The 23,076-nt window shown below is 39.6% G+C and overlaps 1 protein-coding gene across 1 annotated transcript; it reads right to left on the bottom strand.

Moving 5' to 3' along the window:
• Nucleotides 1–9,167: 9,167 nt before the first annotated feature.
• LOC127238711 (zinc finger protein 568-like) lies at nucleotides 9,168–22,835 on the bottom strand. Its single transcript, XM_051207384.1, is given in 6 exon segments — nucleotides 9,168–10,750; nucleotides 16,676–16,771; nucleotides 17,021–17,147; nucleotides 21,620–21,678; nucleotides 22,598–22,636; nucleotides 22,639–22,835. Coding segments are annotated over 6 exon segments (1,938 nt in total). The 5' UTR covers nucleotides 22,673–22,835.
• Nucleotides 22,836–23,076: the final 241 nt, after the last annotated feature.

Genomic DNA, 23,076 nt, shown 5'->3' with positions numbered 1-23,076 from the left:
TCTCTCTCTCTTACTCTATCATGTCTCTCTCTCCCTCTTTCCTTTTTTGATAAAAACAAAGTAGGTTTTATTTAAAATGTAAGAGGGGTGGTACCCCTTTTGGTTAGTAAAGTTGGTCTCGAGAGTTTTAACAGAACTTTAATGCCATCACACAGATAGGCATGCCAAGAATGTTAAACACAACAGTGCACAGATCGCTTAGTTTGGAAAGTTGAAACACTACACTGAGCAATCCCCCCCTACAAATCCCTTGGATAGTCACAGTTGCCTCTGGCAGCTAAAGTTTCAGCATCTGAAAGAGAGAGGCTGAGGGGGAACTGGGGGGAGGGGGGAGCAAACCAGCAAATGTAACTGAGAGAGGCAGCTGCCAGAGACCAGCCTGATGTCACTTTCTTCACACTTGCCCTGACATCTTCCCAAACAGACTGCTGTCATGACATTCTGGAGCAAATGTGCCCAAGACTCAGGAGAAGGCTGGACAGAGAGCAGATAGATATACTTTGTTCCAAACTGGTACAGATGGCAAGGTCATCCCTAGAGGTCTGTTCGCTCGAGTTACTTCTGCCAAGAAATGTCCAGTTTACAACAGCAACAAAAACAAAAGGCGAGGCACAGTAAAAATGAAACACCGGAGTTTGAAGTAATAGAGCAAGAACAGTTATGACAAGAATATTGCAGTTAAACAAACAGGATTAAAACAGAGAAGAATGCTAAAGGCTTAGTGGGGAAATTGAAGAAAAGGAGGAGGGAAAAAATGCAATGTAATCCGAAATCAGATCAAAGTTCTCAGCAGAAATGCCACAGGTCAGGAAAGCAAAGAATGTCTGCGTGGGCATATGTACATACCTAAAGTTCCAGTTCACTGAGGAAAGCTCTGAGCCTGAGTATGTTTTATTAGAACTTCTAAAACTAGTAAGAAAAAAAGAACTGAAAAAATGAGGAAAAGAAAATCTAACTACAGAAAAAGTATAAAAGGCTTAAAATAGGAGACACAGAATCAATGATTATTAACTTTGAAAACAGCACGAGGCCCAGAAATATTCACTAATAAATTCTACCAAACAAGGAAGAAACAACGTCAACCCTGAGGGATGTTCCTAACTCATTCTGGAAGGCCATTCATTCCTAATAACAAAAAGACAATTACCACAAGAAAACAACTGGCCACAGACTAGTATTTCTGAACACAAATGCAAAAATCCTGAACAAAGTATTAGCAAATCAAAGTCCAACAGGATATAAGAATTGTATATTACAACCAACATCTGTAAGACTGCTTAACACCTGCAAGTCTATTCATGTAATCCATGATATCAATCAATAGGCTAAAGCCCCAAATCTCAAAGATACTTGCCACCAAGTCTGAAAATCTGAGTCCAACAGTGGGGCCCACATAATAAAAGGAAAGAAACCACTCCCACAGGCCATCTTTTGACCTCCACACACATATAACCCAATCAAATGTGGTCGTAGAGGGCCAGAGAGATGGCTTAGTGGGTAAACCCAAGCCTGACAAGCTGAGTGCAAGTCCAGAGACCCAAATGATAGAAAGACTTCCACAAACCCTCTGCTGACCACATGTACACACGTGTACACACAATAAACAAGTAATAATCAGAGGGGCAGGGGCTATCAGCTTGAGAGTGGGGGGCATGAGAGGGACGGGAGGAAAGGGGAGGCAGAAAATGATGCAATTCCATTTCAATTAAAATAGTTTTTAAAATATGAAAAAAGTCTAGCATCTTGACAATGTATTAGTCATCATATCCACTATACAAAAGATCTAGAAAAAGTAAATGAAAGGAAAACCCATTGAAGAAAATGATTTTTTTTTTTTGAAGATTTATTTAGTTGGCAATTATGCCTGCAGGCCAGAAAAGGACACCAGATCTCATTATGGATGGTTATGAGACACCATGTGGTTATGTAGTTGACTCAGGACCTCTGGAAGTACAGCCAATATTCTTAACTGCTGAGCTGTCTTTCCAGCCCATGATTTTTTTTTAATTTAGGTTTTTTTGAGATAGGGTTTTTCTGTGTAGCTCTGGCTATCCTGAAACTCACTCTGTAAACCTGGCTGGCCTCAAACTCAGAGATCTGCCTGCCTCTGCCTCCTGAATGCTGGAATAAAAGGCATGTGCCAAAACCACTAGGCCAAAAAAAAAAAAAAAAAAAAAAGAAAGTTTTAAGACAATATAGATATGGAATTATAAGAGGAACTTTTAAACTTGAGTGTGAAGATTTGTCATTTTATCCATTTTTCCATGTATCACTAGTATCACTATTCAGTAGCATTCAACATATTTTCAATATTACAGAGCCATTACCACTACATCCAGACAATTCTCATCATTTGTTTTATGCATTAAACATCACTCCATTTCTCCCCATGCTACCTGGGTCCTGGTAACCTCTAGGCTAACTTCTGAATTCTCATATTCTTGGTATCTCAATAAGTGAAAATTATATAAACTTAGCTTTTTGTGTTTGGCTTATTTTATTTAATATAATGTTTTTAAAGAGCATGTTATAGCATGTGCCATGATTTCATTTCTTACTGTTAAATAATATTCCATTGTTAAGTACAGACTGAACTTTCTTCGTCTGCTGATGGGCCATGTCAAGAGGATCTTGGCCTTCACCACTAAGATAGCTAATGAAGTTTCTGGATGTTATGTTGCCGTTAAGTCTTTCTTTAAGTGAGATGAGCCAGCTAGAGGGAGGTGACACCGTCTAAGTGTCCTTTCCTTGAGTAGAGAAGGCCTGCTGGTTACTTTCCTTTTATTACTTTATCAAGAGGGTTCCTTTCTCTTTTCTGAGAATCAGTACCATGGAGCACACAGACTGCTGATCCTGCTACTTCCATTTCCAGAGTTCCAGGACTATAAATATGTACATCAAACACACAGATATACAATTTTTTTTAAATGGGCTTGAATTCTGTCAAGCTCCACCTTTTAAAACTCAACCAAAATGATTGTGTCTTTAGTATACTCTTATGGCATGCTTCAATTACTGATTTTTATACGAAGAGCTATCCTTACATTCCAGAAGTATCATTTTATTATGGTATGTAATTCTTTTAAACACATTTATTTTCTAGAGTTTTACCAAGATATTTTTTTGCATCAGTATTTTAAATTAAAAAAAAAAAACTAATTTTTCATGTAAGGGTATTTTGCATACACATGTAGTAGAATGTTAGCTCCTTTGGGACTAAAGTTACAGATAGTTGTGAGTTATCATAGGGATGTCAGAACCTTAACACGGGTCCTCTCAACAACAGACAGTCCTCCTAACCACACAGCTAGCGCCCTCATGAGTATTTGTAAGGGATGTATTGGTCTGTATTTTCTTATGTGTGTGTCTGGCTTTTCTACCAGGGTTAGAAAGTATTTCTTCCCCTTTAGGTTTTAGGGAAAGGTTTGCGAAAGTCGTGTTCCTGTTCCTTGGATGTCTTTGCAGTTGAGGGAACTAACTACACACTGAGTACCAGGTGTGCTCAGTCTCCCTTCACTTCCCAGTGTCAGATGAATTTCACACTTGGAAGGGTGGGAGCCCTGCCTCTACAGTTACTTCTGTGAGATGTGGGTTCCTTGGGTACAGCCCTGGAGACCTCTTCCCCAGGAAACCAGCGTCTAGCTTTTTGAAAGTTACAAAATTTCCTTTCATCTTAACCACGCCACTATAGAACTCAAACTTAAAGTTAATTACTTTGCTTGCACACAGGATTTCTGAAGAGAAAGCCAATGATTCTTAGCCCTTCTATGGAATATTAACAATACAAAATGAAACCATGGTATCTGCCACAACAGGAGGGTCTTTGAAAAACCCTCCCCATTGACTTCTTTCAGTGTTTGCTTGGTCCTTTGCTTTCTTTTTTGGCAGTTTAGTATGATATACACAGAAACAACTTTTCATATTTAATCTGCTTAGTGCTCCTTTGAACCTATTGGACTGGCCATCATCATTAGTTGTCAACATGTTTCTTTATCTTCTCCTCTGACATTCCAGTGACAACTATGTTATATCTTTTAATTGACCCTCAGTTTGCAGACACTCTGTGTTTGCCTTTCAGTTTGAGAAATTTCACCTGACGCATTTTCAGCTTCCTGCATCTTTCCTTGGCTGTGTCACTATACCGATGGGCCCATTAAAGATGTCTTTCCTACTACTTCATCTTGAGCCTTTGGGGATGCTTCCATTTCTTTGCTACATTACTTATGTGCTTGCATACTCGCTTGACTACACTTTCCACAACACTCCTTACCGTTTCAATCATACTTACTTTCTTACTTATGAATGTATATAAAATTTCAGTCTAGATTTTATGCTTATCTTCGTGTACTCAGGCTGTTTTTCGTTGCTTTTTTTTTTAAACATGCCCTCCAATGTTTAACTGAAAGGATGTAATGTAAACTAATGTTTTTTGTGGCTGGTTTGAGTGTCCTCTAGTTCTTGTGGCTCTTATCATCCACTAAGAACACGGAGTCTGTCTCCTAATTCTCTCCTGTTGTATGCCACCCCATTCAGCTCCCTCCCCCAAACAAAACAGGGTTTCTCTGTGCAGCACTGGCTGTGTTGGAATTCACTCTGTAAACCAGACCAGGCTGACCTCAAGCTTAGATATCTACCTGTCTCTGCTTCTCAAGCGCTGAGATTAAAGGCATGTGCTAACACTGCCCAGCCTCACAATTCTGTGTTACGTAGCGGCCCCACTGCTGCGGTGTCCCAGGGTGTAGGAGACAACACTCCCACAGTATTTCAAAAAGCTGGGTCTACACCCACCCACACACACACACGCTCACCATGAAAGCACAGACCTTAATGTTTATGGTTTTCCTCATCTTTCTTTCACATGATCAAATCTTACTGAATCCACTTCTACTGGTGTATCTCTGGTCTAACACTTAAGAGGGAGGAAGGGGTATGACTTTACAGAGGACAAATCCTTTGCTCCCTGGTAAACAATCACAATCAATGAATTTCTCTCTCAGACTCCAGATTCAGTTTATAACTGAGGCGAGGGGAGGCCAAGGGGACCCTAAGGAAGCCCTTCCAATCTGCAATGAGAGGTCAACTCTGTTTTCTTCTAAGCCATGTTACAGAGGAAGCAGCAGAGGCTTGTATTTCATATAGCTTACATATGAACACAGGCCCAAGGTAAAAAAGCAAAACACAAGGAAAAAAAAAAAAAAATGGAGAAAAAAAAAGACAGTCTAGCCAAAAAAAAAAAAAAAAAGTATTACAACTGAGAATATTTACATAGGAGTCTTATGTGGACAATGTTTAAATTTGAAAATTATTTTACATCTATAAATAATAAATATGCTTACAAAACTAGACTTGACATGAAGTTTACCAAAGAACAAAATATATAAAATGACAATTCTTTATTTAAAACATTGTTTTCATTAAAATTAATTCCTGCTATTTATGACAAGCCTATCCATCATCCAAAATACCCTGTGACAGTCCACACTCAAACAAGTCATAGTTGTATTTAATAATTTTTACCGGAAAGAGATTTTTACTTATGTGACACCAACTTCAAACAAATGTTCAAATATAAAATCTAAAGACTCCTTTGACCAACATCCTTAATTCTTGCTTTTAAAAAATGCACTAGTGGTTTTTTGCTCATCAAATAATACTGTAAAGATGGCAAAAATTTTAAAAATTATCTTAAAGATTGTCTCATGTGTTAAGAGAATGAGGACCTTTTAGAGAACATTGCTCAAAATTTGGGATCCTCACTGCTTCCAACCAAAACTAGAGATGCCACTAAGTCAACGGTTTTGAAAGGATTAACTAACATGAGTGACAAGTTAAGACTGAACAATGAAATTGTGTATGGCCACCTAAGAGAATAAAAAAAGCTTATTTCAAAATGTATTAAGAATGAAATTAATGCCTATGCAAAAATCACAGGGTTAAGAATACCAATAACACAATGTAAATTCCCTAGAACATTTTATTAATTCTGCATGATGCTAAACATATTAATAATTAGTTAGCTAAGAGCCTAACAAATTCTTTGTGGAATAATGGTAGACATAAAAGTAGGGGAAATATGTAGTAGATGATGATACACTAAAATAGTAAATAAAACACATTTTCAGCTGGGCACAGTAGCAACGCCTGTGAATTCAATACTTTGGGAAGCTGAGGAAGAAGGATCATGAGTTCAATGCCAGCCTGAGCTATGTGTGGAAACCCGTCTCAGAAAACCAATGTTGAGGACATAATGGAACATAGTACAGTGCTTGCTAAACACATGCAAAGCCTTGGGTTTGACTCCTAGCAACTCACACATGCATGCAAAACATAAATAAATAAACACAACACAAAGAAACAAAAGCACATCTTATACTAACTTCAGATTTTCAAACTTAAGATAATTTGGATTGAGGATGTGGCTCAGTAAAAGCCCTGGGTTTAAGAATCAGCAATTTATAAGCTAGGCAGGGTGGTGCAGATTCTCAGCATCGGGGAGGCGGAGAGGAAGGAGGGTCAGAAGTTCAAACTGATCCTCAGCTACAAAGCAAGTTGAAGACAGGCTGGGATATATATGAGACCTGGCATCAAATAAATACGTAAATAATAACTTATCATAGATTTACTTGGACCTAAGATATTATTGCTACAAAGAATTTAAATATAGGAGTTGAATATATATATATATATATATATATATATATATATATATATATATATATATACATACATCAGTAGTAGAGTCGCTGTCAAAATAAGCAATCAACTTATAACATCTATACTCAGAACTTTATCAAAGAAAATAACCATGGTACACATCCACTAATGTTGAGTTCATATTTTCAATTTCATAATAAAAACTTACTTAAATTTAATACATCATGGTTGAAAGATGAATCCAAATATCAAAACTGTTAAAATGTGAAACAATCACAGACTAAGCCTATGCTAACTTCAACTTTTTAGTATACAACCATTCTAAGAACTGTATGGCTATGTATGTATGTATTCAGTGTGTGCATGTGTGTATGGAGGTCAGAGTGCTGTTCCTCAGGAGCCATTCACTTGGGGGGTGGGTGGGGGAGGGAGTTCTAACTGGACTAGAACTTTGCCAAACAGGCCAGGCTAGTTGGCTAACCTGACTCACAGATCTGACTGTCTCTCCCCAATACTGGGAATTAGTGTGAACCACTAAGCCTTGCCTTACCTTTTTTTTTTTTTTTTTTGGTACAGGTTTTAGGGATCAAACTCAGGTACATGTTTGCAAGAGATGGGCTTTACCATCTGATGTGTTCCCTCAGACAAGTCTGGTTTTTGAGACAGGGTCTCCCAATGGAGGCAGAGTGATTCCAAAATCTTAAGTCCTTGTGTGTCAGCTCTTAAGATGCTGGGAGGCATAAGGAAATATTTCTGATAAAATGGTTCAGCATCTCAGGGCACATAAATCATTCATAACATTTTTTTTTTTTTTAAATGGGCACAGGTTTCCCATAGCCAGTTGATAGTGAGTGACAACTAAGAAAACACACCATCATCTTGGAGGAAAAAGAGGAATCACCTTGTGTGTCATAACTTATTTGTTTAAAGAGAGAATCTAATCAGGTGTCCTGCATGAATTGTTCTTATTTTGAAATTAAGAAAAAAAGACATGTCATATTACTACCATGTATCACTTTTAAGATTATATATATTCTGCTAGTCTTTTTAAAGACAAAAAGGTCCCTTCCTACCAACACCCTCCCCACTTCAGTCCCAATGTCTTGTAATAGACAAAACTAAAAAGAATTTAACATAGCTTTACATACATAGATACTTTAATTTTTCAATAAAACCAGATCTATTCTTTGTAAAGGAATTCACTGCAACTTCTATGGATATAAGAAACAGTATGTTTTATTGCATCTTATTTTTCAGGTGACTATCTCTGCTACACAATATGGATCTACTTGTTTTTAACTGCCACACACACATACTATTCCACCCTTGGGTTGTATTTTATTCACCCATTATCCCACTGCTAAGCATCCAGATTTTCGATTTATATGCATGTGTTTCCTTTCATATTTACAAGTTTCCAGAGTCTCTAATAGAAATCTGAACTAGAACTGTATGATGTTTGATCTTTTTACATTTTCAAAACTAATTCTTTGACTTCATGTTATAGACAAATAGTCTGCATTTCTTCTTTTCTTCTGTATTTTTTTTGTTTATTTATTTATTTATTTTAGATAGGGTCTTATTTTGTAGCCCAGGCTTACCTTAAGCTTGCTATGTAATCAAAGCTGGCCTTGAACTCCTCATCCTCCTGTCTTTACCTCTCAAGCAAGCACTGGGTAGGACTGTGTGCATACAACATCATATCCATCAGCATCCAAGGGCTTCAAGGTCTGAGTGTTTTTCACAATTCAGTATTCAACTCTTTTGGAATGGTGTTTATGTTGCAGTACTGTTTACACTTTAATTTTCTCCAGTAGTCAAATATTCCAGAAACGGATGACTAGATTGTTCTGACAAAAACACCAAGTTCACATATTTCCACAGCTCTGTATCTGGGCGCTCTATAGCCTGTTTACCCACCTAATAAGGCTCCTATACCATATACTTTTAAGCGGCTATAAATTTACCATACATTATAAACAGTGTTAGTCTAAGTATTAACTGGGTTTTGTTTTGTGAGAGGGTCTTATCTTACTACATAGCCCAGGCTGACCTCAAACTCTAGATCCTTCTGCCCTGATCTCCAGGGTGTAGGGTACAATATGTTCATACTATTCTTTTTCTAAAAGCATCTCCACAGACTTTTAGTTACTGAGATACAGTCTCACTATGTAGAGCATGCTGGCCTCAATCTTGTGGCAAGCCTCCTGTCATCCAGATGCTGGGGTTACAAGCAAGCATCACCATGCCTGGTTCTCACTTCTATTTCATGGGAATTTTAGAATCACTTTATAAATATTATAGAAAAGGGTTATGAGATTATGTGAAACTGTTATTAATTACAGACTTTCAGAATTGAAAATTTTATGATGCTGCATTTATCCATATACACATCTGTCTACATTTGCTGGTAAGCTCCGACAGTTTTATTACTTTTCCAAAGAGATCTTGTTTTCGCACTTATATCAGGTATTTCAAGTAAATAAGGCATTGCATGTATAAGAGACATTGTCTCAGTACACTGAGCATTTCTCCACTGTATGACCCCTCTTATGTATAGAAAGGGATGCTCTTTGAGAAAAGGTCTTCCCACATTCATTACATTCAAAGGGCTTCTCCCCAGTGTGACTTCTCATATGTATAACAAGTAATGAGCACTGAGAGAAGGCTTTTCCACACTTACTGCATTCATAAGGCTTCTCCCCTGTGTGACTTCTCACATGAAGAGTAAGGGATGAGAATCGAGAAAAGGCTTTACTGCACTCATTACATTTAAATGGTTTCTCTCCAGTATGAATTTTTTCATGTTCAAGGAGATTTTGCCTCTGACTAAAGGCTCTTCCACACTGACTACAATGATAAGGCTTCTCTCCAGTATGAATTTTCTCATGCTCAGTAAGATTTGATTTCTGGCTAAAGGCTTTCCCACATTTAGTACATGCATAGGGTTTCTCACCAGTATGAATTCGCTGATGTCTAATGAGGTTTGACATCTGAATAAAAGCCTACCCGAATTCACTACATTCATAAGGTTTCTCGCCAGTATGAATTTTCTGATGTGTAATAAGATTTTCTTTCCGGCTGAAGACTTTCCCACACTCGTGACACTCATAGGGTTTCTCAGCAGTATGATTTCGCATATGAACAGTAAGGGAAGAACTTTGTGAGAAGGCTTTTCCACACTCGCTACATACATAAGGCTTCTCACCTGTATGGCTTCTCATATGTATAATAAATACTGAGCATTGAGAGAAGACTTTTCCACATTTATTACATTTATAGGGCTTTTCCCCTGTGTGACTTCTCATATGCAAAGTAACAGATGACATCCGAGAGAAAGCTCTACCGCATTCATTACATGCATAAGGCTTCTCTCCAGTGTGAATTTTCTCATGCTCAATAAGATTTTGCTTCTGGCTGAAGGATTTCCCACATTCCTTACATTCATAGGGTTTTTCACCAGTGTGAATCCTCTCATGTTCAGTGAGATTTGATTTCTGACTGAAGGCTTTCCAACAATCCTTACATGCATAAGGTTTCTCCCCAGTATGAATTCTTTGGTGTCTAATGAGGTTAGACATTTGAATGAAAGCTTTTCCACATTCATTACACATATATGGTTTTTCCCCAGTATGGATTTTCTGATGTGTAATGAGATTTTCCTTCCTGCTAAAGGACTTCCCACACTCTTTACATCCATAGGGTTTTTCTCCAGCATGATTTCTCTCATGTCTGAGGAGGTCATATTTATGAATGAAGTCTTGTCCACACTGATTACATTTAAAGGGAGCTGTGGCATAGGGTGAGCGATGGTAAAATGGTATACCATACTCAACACAGTCAAAGTTTTTGTCTCTTACACAGCCTTTCTTATAACTAAGTATATCTAAATTTTGTTCCAAACACTTACTAAGTGAGTTACAATCATAGAGGCTTTGTCTTGAAGTAACAACATCTGAGCTCAGAGGAAAGATTTCTGCAACCTTTTTAAAGTCAATGACATTTTCCTTAATCAGAGCTTTCTTGGAGATGGGTGTGACTTTCCTCACAAGTGTTTCCTGTTGTTTCTCCATCTGTTCATCAACTTCCCAAACTTCTAAAATGGAGGACCAAAAATCATTACTTGTTAAATTTTCTAATCACTTAACTATAACAATTTAGAAATTTGCTAATGTGGTGTTGAATCTTTACAGTTGGCATTAGCCAACAAGAAAGAAACTACAATGAAAATGTCTCCAAGTTCTTAAAGATTAAGAAGTTAACTCCTTCAGACAATATCACGGGAAAACAACAACCTGGGATTTGTAGATATAAGTAGCACTGATGGATTTAAAAACAAACAAAACCACTATCCTTGTATATAATGAAGAAATCAACAAAACAAGTGGAATTAAAACGAGGGAAAACACAAAGGACTAGATAAGGGGTCAAGTAGCAACAAGATAAAATTAGTATTTGCAATTAAATACAGTGGGCTGACTAAATATGTATACTTCTCTTCCTTTCCCAAAAGAATAAAGGGTCAAACCTTAAAGGCAAAAGAAATAGAAAAGGATACATAACAGACAAGAGATTTCAACACGATCATACAAGAGGAACAGTATGCAGAGGACTGTTAGCTGGAGAGTACATGTAAGATGCTACAGCAAAAGCATCCTGAAGATGAAATGATAAGACACATGAAGAATCAAAAGATCCATGAATCATCAACTAAAACCTGCTGGAACCAATCAATATAACAGGTGGCAGGACACAAGGTTAATATGCAAAACTGAATTGCTTATCAGGAATGAACAAACAGAATTTGGAATTAAGAATATATCACTATTTATAATAGTACTCCTCAAAACAAAATAAATACAGATTTAATAACATATGTACAAGATCTATAGTGGGAAAACCACAAAGCTCTTACTAAAATCAAAGAATAAATGGCTATTGTATGCTGATAGACAGGAAGACCCAACATTCAGCATGTTAGTTCTTAATTTGATTCATAGGTTCAAAACAACCTCATTGTGCACTTTACTCTGTGTACAGAGACAAACTGATTCTAAAGTTCACACGGAATACCCAGAATAGAGAACACAGCATTAAAGGAGAAAAACAATGGGATGGATACCTAGAAGAGACAAACAGAACAAGCGAACAGAACAAAGAACACAGAAAACAGACTCAAATAAATATCGCCAATTAATCTTCTACAAAGAAGCAAAGGTAATACGGCAGACAGCCTTTCAAAAAACAGACATCTGCATCAAACAAATCAGTCTGCATGCAAACCTTACATTCTTCACAGAAAGTAACTCAAACTATAGAACTAAGTGTAAAGTACAAAACTGTACTAGTAGAAGACAACATAGGACAAAGTAAGGTTATGGTGGTGGGAAGGAAAGGGGGTGGGGTGGGGTGACAAGAGCAAAGGTTTGATCAATGAAAAAGAGGCTGAACTTGATTAAAATTTAAAAACTTCTACTTTACAGAAGACACAGTCAAGCAAGTGAGAAGATGAGCCACAGACAGTAAGTACTTGTAGAAGAAACACCTGAGGAAAGATTACGACACTAAAAAGAAAAACAAAACCTTGCCAGGGGAGGGGATGAGAGATGAGAAACTGAGGGAAGGGATGGTCAAGTTGGAAGAGGGATGGAGAGAAATAAAAGATTATCTTGATAGAGGGAGCCACCATGGGGTTAGGGAGAAACCGGGTGCTAGACAAACTCCCTGGGATCCAGAAGAATGATCCCAGCTAAGACTCCTAGCAACAGTGGAGAGGGTGGCTGGACTGGCCTTCCTCTGTAACCAGACTGGTGAATACCCCAACTGCCACCTTAGAGCCTTCATCCAGTAACTGATGGAACCAGATGCAGAGATCCACAACCAAGCACTAGGCCAAGCTCTGGGAATCCAGCTGAAGAGAGGGAGGAGGGAACACATGAGCAAGGGAGGCTAATATCATGGAGGGGAAATCTACAGAGACAGCTGAACCAAACTTAGGAATTCAACCGACAGCCAGGAGCCCCCATGGGCCTGAACTAGGCCCTCTGCATGTAAGAGGCAATTGTGTAGTTGGATCTATCTGAGGGGCCCCTGACCATAGGACCAGTATCTATCCCTGGTACATGAGCTAGTTTGTTGGAGCCCATTCCCTAGGGTGGGACACCATATTAACCTTAATGGGGGGAGGGGGGGTCCTGCCTCAACTTAACTGGCCAAGCTTTATAGACACTCCACAGGAGCCCTTACCCTGCGGGAGGAGTGGATAGGGATGGGCAGAGGAGGGATGGGAAGAGGGTTGAGAGGGAAAACTATGGTTGGAATGCAAAATAAAATTAAAGAAAAAAAGGACAAGGTCACTAAGCATATGCAATCATGTTCAACACTGTATGTCATCAGGGAGGTTCCTTTCCTGCAAATTAAAACACCAAAGACATACCACCAACAGCTAGTAGAGTATCTAACTCTTAAATGGACACCTCGAGGGCTGACAAGGATGTACAACAGGGACTCTCAGTCTCTGCTGCTGGGAGTGCAAGATGCTACATCCACTGTAAAGATAATCTGGAAGTTTCTTGCAAGATTAAATTCATTCTTACATAAATTTTTACTACATTTTATTTACTTATTTATTTGAGGGAGGGTCATGTGTGTAATACATGTGGAAGTCAGATGACAATTTGCAGGAGTCAGTTTTTTATTTCCACAACATGGATCCTAGGATTGGACCCAGGCTGCCAGGCTTGGAAGGCAAGGGCCTTAACCCTCTGAGCCATCTTGCTAGGCAAAAAAATTAGATAATATTTTTAGCTATGATTCAGTAACCATACTCCTTGGTATTTGCCCAGTGAGTTCAAAAATCTAAGTTGTATTATTATTATTATTATTATTATTATTATATTTATTAATAAAAATAGGCTAAAACTGGCACTAAAGAGATTTTAAAATCTGACTAGGGAGCAATTAGACCACCTGAGACAGACAATACCAATCTGCTCATGTATAATAACATCTCTTCCAACCAAAAGGTATTTTTCCATCTTACAAAGGATGAGGCAGTTCAAACTTCCTAAACACAACTGCATTTAGGGCTCACATGTGATTTACAGAATTGCCACCCACATTATGAACATTAGATTCAGAACTTAACGAGATTACATTTTTCCCTTAGGAGAGTAAAACAGGCAGCAAGCACTCAACTGGAAAGCATTCCTTCAGTTCAACCACAGGTACTTGATCATATTTGGAGGACGCCCCCCCCCCCGCCCTCAGTAGCTCACTCCTAAAGACGTGACTCACTCCTAGAAAAGTATAAAGCAGTCTCTTTAGTCCCCCAAATTCTATGAGCCATTCAATATCCTCACACAGATTCTTAAAGTAGCAGCTAGTACACTTTCTTTGCTATAACTGAATTTGACTACACTACCATTTAACAACAATCTATATAAGAAAATGGCTGAGTCTTTACAACCCAGCAAGAGAAGACTGATTTCTAGAGAAAGTGAGCCAATGAGACTCTAGACTAAGAAGCAAGCAGATACAGAAGGAGTCATGTTTATATACTGAATTATGAGACCTCCTACCCTTTTTATTGCTTAGTGTTCTAGCAATTGTGCCTCCAGGTAGGACATGAGAAAGTGGAAAAGTAAAAGACTTACAGACACTGGTATTTGGGACACTGGACAAAGCTTTCCAGTACAGTCTAGCACTGGAAAAAGCATAAAAATCTGTATTACCTTAAATTACTTTTTTATAATTTCCCTAAAAGAGGGGGAAAGATAAGGTTATTCACCATGGTTTTCTAACAGCAGGCGCTATCAACTCATCCCGTGGTTTTCCACACCTCTGGAGTGCCATCAACTGTGGGTCACTTCAAATTCAGACCTGCTTTAAGCCTGAATTTCAGAGTGTCAAGGGGGAGGAACAGGGAAGAGAACATAAAGAAGATAGGAAGTTGGGGTCAGGAGGATGCATAAGCTGATGGCTCATGCCAGCAAGTTCACTGAGCAACAGGGCATCTTAAATACTGTTTGCAGGGGAAATGGGACAAAGCCAGCAAAGCTATCATACAGTAGGAAGAAGTCTGCAGGACGCTAGTCAAGGTACGATGCACAAGAGAACACAGGATATTTCAAGTGTGTCACAGACCAAGCACAAAGTGGCCTTGGGGTTGATATTCACAGGAAGTCTGTTCCCAGGAACTGAAACCCTGACTCCCGTAAGGTCCTGGTCCCAGCCTCTGCCCCAGCTCTTGTCAAGTGTGCCCGTGAGGACACAGAAACTAATGCTCCCTTTGTCCTTTCGACAGGGCCATTGGAGAATTTTGATTGGCCTGACCTCAACATTGCAGGGAATGTTGAGAAGGGGAGTCATGCAAAAAGCATTTTATAAAACAAGAAGGAATAAACGATGAGTGGGAAGTGAAGAAAAATCAGAGTGTGGTGAAGAGTAGAGAAAGCTACTTCCAACTGCTTTGGCGTCAATGTGGCTGTGTTTCCCTATCTCACTGTGATGTATTAAACACCTGTCTCCCCTCTACCCTCCAAACACAAAGAACAGGATAATAAATGTATCTTCAATGAACCTTTAACTCCAGAATAAGGAAAGAACAGAAAATGGGTTGGTCACAGAAGAGACGAAGCCCAGAGGCCAAGACTTACTTCTACTTTTGGATGAGATATATATATGGGGCAAGAGAGTCCTGTAAAACAGATGTGTTTTGCAACTCTGAGATCCAGCTGTGTTGACACTGGTAGAAGGATCCCAGCAGGTTTCCCTTGGTCCTCACGAGGGCATTAATGAGTAAGCAGATGGAAATAAACCTCATTCTAGTATAATAGACTACTGGCATAGGAGGGCGGGAGGTACCCTGAACCTGAAGCATGGAAATGATGACCTCTTCAGCTTGGGACAATGGATAACCCAACTTCCAACCTGATGGGCATGGCCAGTGTGAGCCACCAAGGTTTCCGATTAGCTCAGACATTTCCTTTCTTTTTGTAGTGTGTCCACGGGGAAATACCTCCATTTAAGGATGAACAATGGCAATCAAAAGAGGACTGCTATCAAACCTGTATAATTAATAACAGCATAAAAAGCAAAACCGCGAATCTTTGGGCAGGGGAGCTGTTTGGTGGTAGATACTTGCTTGGGGGGGGGTTGATTTGTAACAATGCAGGGACAAAGGGAGGAAAGAATCACAAGTCAACAGGAAATACTGATCATAGTAGGCAACATTCCTAAAGCTTTAAAGGAAATATAACACAGTGGTCTCACATGTAAACCCTGACTTACTCGTGTGGGCAAACAGATCAAGTGATGTATGAGGAGAAGCAATGAGGCTTCTTTGCCTAAAGATACTTCAAAGCGGAAAATAACACACAACTGCCTAAGTTCACAGAAATTACCCACAACAAAACTTTAGGAAAGAAAGTATGGCTTAGGAATTTTAGATACAGCCAATCTTCTCAAATGTAATGATTTAGAAAGGTATTTTTTTTATATTCTTATTTTTTAATGTGCATTGGAGTGAATGTAGGTACCCAAGAAACTAGAGCAAGTGCTGCTAACTGCTGAGTCATTTTTCTGACCCCAAAGGGATTTTCTTACATACAAAATAAATTATGGGCTGGGGATGAGGCTCAGTTGGTAGAGTGCACAGAATGCACAAGCCCTGGCTTTGATGTCCAGCATCACATAAACACAGCACTTGAATGAGAAAGGCAGAAAGATCAGAACTTCAAGGGATTTCAAGAATGGGGGCTCTCTAGATAGCCAGACTTAAAACAAAGAAACCAAAAAACCATCCAAACAAAACAAACACACAAACAAAAACCCATTATATTCGAAGCTCCACGTATGTAGACTCTGTTTTGTGCAGTTACATGCCCATGCCCAAACAGTATTTTATCGTTACTGCCACTACTATAATGGCCATCCTTCATTCATACCCCCGTAGTTGTGAAACATTCATGGAGGCAACCCCTCACTGAACAACTGTCACGTGGCTTTCCCACTTACTCACCTGGACAGTGTCTCCAGAACATTTCTTCCTCCATCACCCATGGTTCCTCTTCTTGCTCCAACCTGAAGATCACATCTGGTTTGGTGGCTTGACAACCTATTACAGGCAACAGGAAAGAACTAGCATGTTAATGCTGGAGACAATCAGACAGCTCTGGAGCTGAGTCCTGGGGTCTTGAGGACTTAGGAAGGAGGAGAATCAAGGAACTTGCACAATGACAACTCATTCGTATCTACCTTCCAGGCTGGGACACTAATCATGAAGGGAGGAGAGGCTCACCTGGCAAACTGCAGTCTCCTCACACAGGCAATGAGGGATGCTATGGTAACAGAAAGCTCCCCTTACCTACTGTTACTAGGTTGCTGTAGGTCTCTAGCATCACATCTCGGTACAAACTCCTCTGGGCAGGCTTCATTTGCTGCCATTCCTCCTGGCTGAGGTCCACAGCCACATCCTTGAATGTCACAGTTTTCTATAAAAACACAATGCAAATTAATCTAAAGTCATTAAAATTAGGGCCTGTGATCAAAATAAGTAGCATTCATTTAGCTAGTAACCTGGGATCAAAACCTGGTTAAAAAAAATTGTCTTTGAAGTCTTCATATTTACCAAGTTTCGCAGTGTAAAGAGGGAAAACACGACAGTGAAAAGACGCTGTAAGAGTTTGTGAACCATTGAGTCAGCACCCATTCATCCTTGATTACTAGCTGACGGCAGTGGTCACTGACTTTCGACTGAGACAGGGATGAAACAGATGGACATGAGCCATGAGTAAGCAACTCAGACCTGCAGGTAGTTAGGTCTCCCATTTAGTGGGGAAGGGAATAGGACAGAGTGAAGGGCAAGAGAAAGGAAAGAAGGAAGAGACGGCATGAATATTTGAAAAGGTAAAGTTTAAAATTCCTACTGGTCAGCTGGGCGTTGGGATTAAGTGCACACTTAATCCCAGCACTCGGGAGGCAGAGGCAGGCAGATCTCTGTGAGTTTGAGGGCAGCCTGGTCTACAGAGCGAGTTCCAGGACAGCCTCCAAAACAACACAGAGAAACCCTGTCTCAAAAGCAAAAACAAAACAAAAAAATTCCTACTGGTCTACTTATCAAGTTCCTGGACAGCCAGAGCTACTTATCAAACCCCCTTTCCAAAAAGACAAAAGAAAAAGAAAAGAAAAAAGGTAAACCAACATAAAAATGGGCAATGGCTCTAAATAGGTACTTCTTTGAAAACATACACAAATGGCCAAAAAGCCATGTTATATGTTGACTATTGCCTGGCATTAAGTCTATGCAAATCAAAATCACAATGGGGCATCCTTCATCTACAGCGGGACGGCTATAATCAAAAGAACAAATGACAGGGGTTGATGAGGATAAAGAGAAACTACAGCCCTCGTGAACTGCAGGGAGAATGTAAAAATGGTCCAAGTACTTTGAATAATAAAGGAACGATCCCTAAAAAGTTTAAAATAAATATGACTCGGAAATTCAATTCCTAGACACAAACATAAGAAAGCCAAAAATATGTCCATGTAAAAACTTGTACTCCAAAATTCTTAGCAGGATTATGCACAATAGTCCAAATGTGAAAGGAGCCAAGCCTGGTGGCATGTGTCTACAATCCCAGCACTTATGAAGCTAGCAGGAGAGCCCAGTCGGGACTACATAGTGAGACCTTATCTCTAAAACTAATATGGAAATGACTCAAATGTCTATTAGATGCCATGTGGTATATACACACAATAGAGTACTAGGAACTTTTATTGGGAATGAGTGTGTGTATGTGTGTGTGTGTGTGTGTTGTATACACATGTGTTCATATCTATGTGGGCATACATATATGTGCATATATATGGAGGCCAAGGTGACATGTGGTATCTCTTCAATTTCTCTCCACTTTATTTAGGCAGGGTCTGTAGCTGAATGCAGAGCTTACGGATTTCAGCTAGTCTAGCTAGCCAACTTGCGCCTGGGATGCCTTATCTCTGTTCCCGTACAGGTGGCCACCATGTCTGCCTAGCTATTACACAAGTTTTAGCAATCTGAACGTTGGTTCTCAGGTTTACAGGGCAACTTTATTCATTGAGCTGTCTCCTAGGACCTATTCATATAGAACTTAAAAAAAAAAAAAAAAAAAAAAAACTGAAGTACTATGGACTATGAAGACGGCTCAGACAGTAAGCATGAGGAAGCTAGTTTGGATCCTCAGAGCCCATGTGTAAATCCAGGCACAGCCCCTACCAGTAACCCCGAATTGAGAAGCACAAAGGAAGAGCCCCTGGGGCTTGCTGGCCAGGCAGACTAGTTCAACTGGAGAGCTCCAGCCTTAGTGAGAGACCCTGACTCAAAGATAAGGTGGGAGGAGGAGCATGGAGGAGACACACCCCTTTAATAAAAGGCACTCATTAAGGCACACACAAAACGAACCAATGATATGGAGAGGCCAAATGGCAAAACTGCACTTCTTTACTCAGGGGCACCCCAGAGTAGGGGCACTAGAGTCAAATTGTGAAGGTTTGAACCCTGAGTTTATTACACACTGGTTCCTGGTTGTAGAGGCTTCTTAACCCTGTTTTCACTTCTTTATCTATCAAAATTAAAACAACACGTGTCACAACCTTCTGATGGCTACATGGATTAAGCTACACAGAGCTTATTGCAGAATACCCTGGAACACAATAGTCACAAAGCTATCAAACATAGTACTGAAGAGGATTCTTTTTTTTTTTTTTTTAAGATTTATTCCTGTGTTCTTTTGTTTGTTTGTTTGTTTGTTTTTTATGTGTATGAGTGCTCTGTCTCCATGCACACCAGAAGAAGGAATGTGCAGCCCATTACAGATGGTTGTGAGTCACCATGTGGTTGCTGGGAATTGAACTCAGGACCTCTGGAAGAGCCTTCAAGTGCTCTTAACCACTGAGCCATCTCTCCAGCCCCCTGAAGAGGATTCTTATAACTGGTATATAATCTATTCATACACAGTTAAGAGCTGCCATGAACAACATCTATATCCTATTTTATAGTGAGTTTGAAACTGGTCATTGGTCATTAATTGGAAATTACATAAAAACTGCTGCTACTAAATTGTCTTGTTTGTTTTGTTCTGTTTTTCTACGTACCCCTGGCTGTCCTGGAACTTGCTCTGTAGACCAGGCTGGCTTCAAACTCAGAGATCTGCCTGCCTCTCCCTTCCAAATGCTAAATTAAAGGTGTGTGCCACTGCCTGGCCTAAACCATCATTTTCTAAGTATTTGTTGGCCACCTATATTTCCTCTAATTCTTCTTCACGTTCTTTAATTTTTTTATTTTCTTAATTACTGATTTTTGTGAATCAGTGTTCCTGGCATATGTGTATAAATACATGAATATACATAGATATTAAAGAACATTCCTAGCTTTGCCTTCTCATAACAAGTATGGAGGTTTCACTGAAGAAGTAAATTGTGAACCCATATCCGGCAATCTTCTCCTCTATCATGTAGGTTACACTAAGTATTGAACAGAATCAGAGTATTGGTATCCCAACCTCTGACATTCTCATACTATCCCCATTTTAGATTATAGAACTGAGTCACAAAGAACTTAAGCGACGTCTCTTCCATTGTCATGTACTTTATAATCACCGCTCAAAATTTGAACTTAAGTCTGTTTAGGGCTAGAGACACACTATGCCAACAGAAAAAAAATCTCATGAGCCTTTAGATCAGCGGTTTTCAACCTGTGAGCCATGACCCTTTTGGGGGTTGAACAGCCCATTCCAGGGGTCACCTAAGACCATCCGAAAACACATATATTTACATTATAATTCATAACAGTTGCAAAATTACATTTATGAAGTAGCAACAAAAATAATTTTATGTGTTGGGGTCACCACAACATGAGGAACTGTATTAAAGGGTCACGGCCTTAGGAAGGTTGAGAACCACTGGTGTAGATCATATAGCAAAAAGAGTTTGTGTCAGCTTCATGATAATGAGAGCTGAAGAAAAAGGCAGCCAAGAAAAACGTTCAAAATACAGGATGAACAACATCAAACAGAAACAGAAACAATCTAGAGTGGAAGTAAACAGATAACACTGTAAGACAAGAACACTGCACTGAGCCGGTGAGATGGCTCAGCGGGTAAAGGCACTTGCCACCAACCCTGATGATCTGAGTTCAATCCCCGAGACACACATGAAGGGAGAGGGCTCCAACAAGTTGTCCTCTGACCTCCATCCACACTTACACAACGGCATTCATATTGCTGCCCCTACCCCAAAATAAAAACATTGTAATAAAAATTGTTTTTAAAAAAGGATTCTGGCAGGGTATGGTGGCACATGCTTTTAACCCTAGCACTCAAGCAGCGGAGGAAGGAGGGACACTGAGAAGTTTGAGGCCAGTCTCCGGAGGCGCCAAGGCCACACAGTGAAACGCTACCTCAAACACAAACAAAGCAAAGCTGGGAGGCTACAGACAACAGAACTGCAAGGGTCCCACATCTGACCTACCTGACTTGGTTAACTTGCTATCAAAAGCTTTCACTGAAAAACAAACAAAAACCACAAGGAGGAGTATTCCAAAGACACATGCATGTTCCACATATTAGGCCAAGACTAATTTATAAAAATTGAGCTTAAAATAGCAAAAATCATAGAACTTTTTTTTTTTTTTTTTTTTTTTTTTTTTTGTGGTTCTAGTGTCCTTTCCTTAGTTCCCCTCCCCCTACAGAAACTACAGTTATGGAGTGGACTTTTCGTGTTTGCTTTGGCTCTCTGGGTAATATTTGACTGAGCTCAACCTGACTACCTCTGCTGCACTTACTTTTTCACAGCCTACTTCCTTTCCCCCGCTTTTATTTTTTTCATCTGTATTTTTATTCACTTACTTTCATTCATTTCCTTTTTCTTTTACCCAAAAGGGTTGCATTGCAAAACAATGCAAGGAAAAATTATGTTTAGAACTTACAAAAGAGCCGGTCACGACCTCTTCCTCCTGGCGACGTGCAGAGTCCTGGGAACACCAGGCTGAGGAAAGAGAAGCAAAACAGATTTGCTCATTCAGACACAGGAATGGGGGGAGCTTTATGAACAGATGTTCTAACATCTTTTAGAAACTTGATCCTCGGCACCAGGAGAAATGTTAAGTACCACATCAATCTCCACAGATTCCAAAATGTATGCAGAGAACTAAGCTTATACATGCAGTCTGAAATTTTGGGGAGCTTAATAAATTGTCCAATAACCCCACTAGTTACATAGTATCAAAGTATATACATTCTTTCTTTAAGATGGGATGTGAATTAAAGAAAATGTAAAAATTTAATAAATCAAAATTGAGCAATGTATAGACGTTATTCAGAAAAATGGCAATGAATATCCAGATAAAAATGTTCAAGTGGCTGTTGCTGAGAAGAACAGGGATATAACGGATGAAACAGGAAATGAAATGCTTACTTCTAGTTTATGTGGGTTTTTTGTTTTTGTTTTTTCCAGACAGGGTTTCTCTTTGGCTTTGGAGGCTGTCCTGGAACTCGGCTCTTGTAGACCAGGCTGGTCTCAAACTCAGAGATCCGCCAGCCTGTGCCTTCCAAATACTGGGTTTAAAAGTGTGTATCACCACCTCCCAGCTTATAACACCACTTTTTAAGTATTCTAAGACGATGCAGTAAGATGGCTTTGGCAGATGAAGGTACCTGCCTCAAGACTGACAGACAACCTGAGTTCCACCCCAATGGGAGAACCAATACCTGCCAGTTGTCCTCTGCCCTTCCCGACACACAAGCACATGCATAGATGCAAAAACACAAAATAAACATAAAAATTAAAAAAAAAAAAATCAGTTGAACACATCTATCTTATATGATCAAGTTTTCCAAGCTTTCACACTTTCCCTGAAAATGCAGGTCTCCAAAGGAACCCACACTACTCTTGTCTGCCACCTCACCTCTTCCCCGAGTCATCTGGCTCAACTGCTCCATGTTGCACAGCTGTCGCTGGTATTTCAAAGTTGAGATGTCATGTGAGTCTTGCCAGCTCTGGTCAAGACGGTCTGCAGGTGCAGAGTCCACTGCTGCCCAGGACTCTGGAGCTTCTGGTATGGGTCTCAGGTCAGAAGGTCTCCTCCCACGGTAAACATTTGTTCTCAGGCTTCATGCTCACACCACAGAACTGTCTCAGTGTGGGGGAGGGAAGACCTGCAAATGGAAATCAAATTTGCCTCATGCATTCTGACAGGTTCTTAGTCATAACCAGCCTCAGAGACAGCCCCTAGGGGTCAATACTTTCCAGGAGATTACTGTTGTTTAGAACATTACATTTTCAGACAAAGTGATACAAACCAAGAGATAACTAATACTGCCCCCAAAACCCCACTTATTTCCTGGTTTGCCACTCAAACTTTCTAGAGTCACTGGCTAGAGATAC

Source organism: Phodopus roborovskii, unplaced genomic scaffold, assembly GCF_943737965.1.
Source record: "Phodopus roborovskii unplaced genomic scaffold, PHOROB, whole genome shotgun sequence".
Taxonomy (NCBI): domain Eukaryota; kingdom Metazoa; phylum Chordata; class Mammalia; order Rodentia; family Cricetidae; genus Phodopus; species Phodopus roborovskii.
Note: the sequence above shows the minus strand (reverse complement) of the source record. Positions and strands in the feature narration are given on the sequence as shown.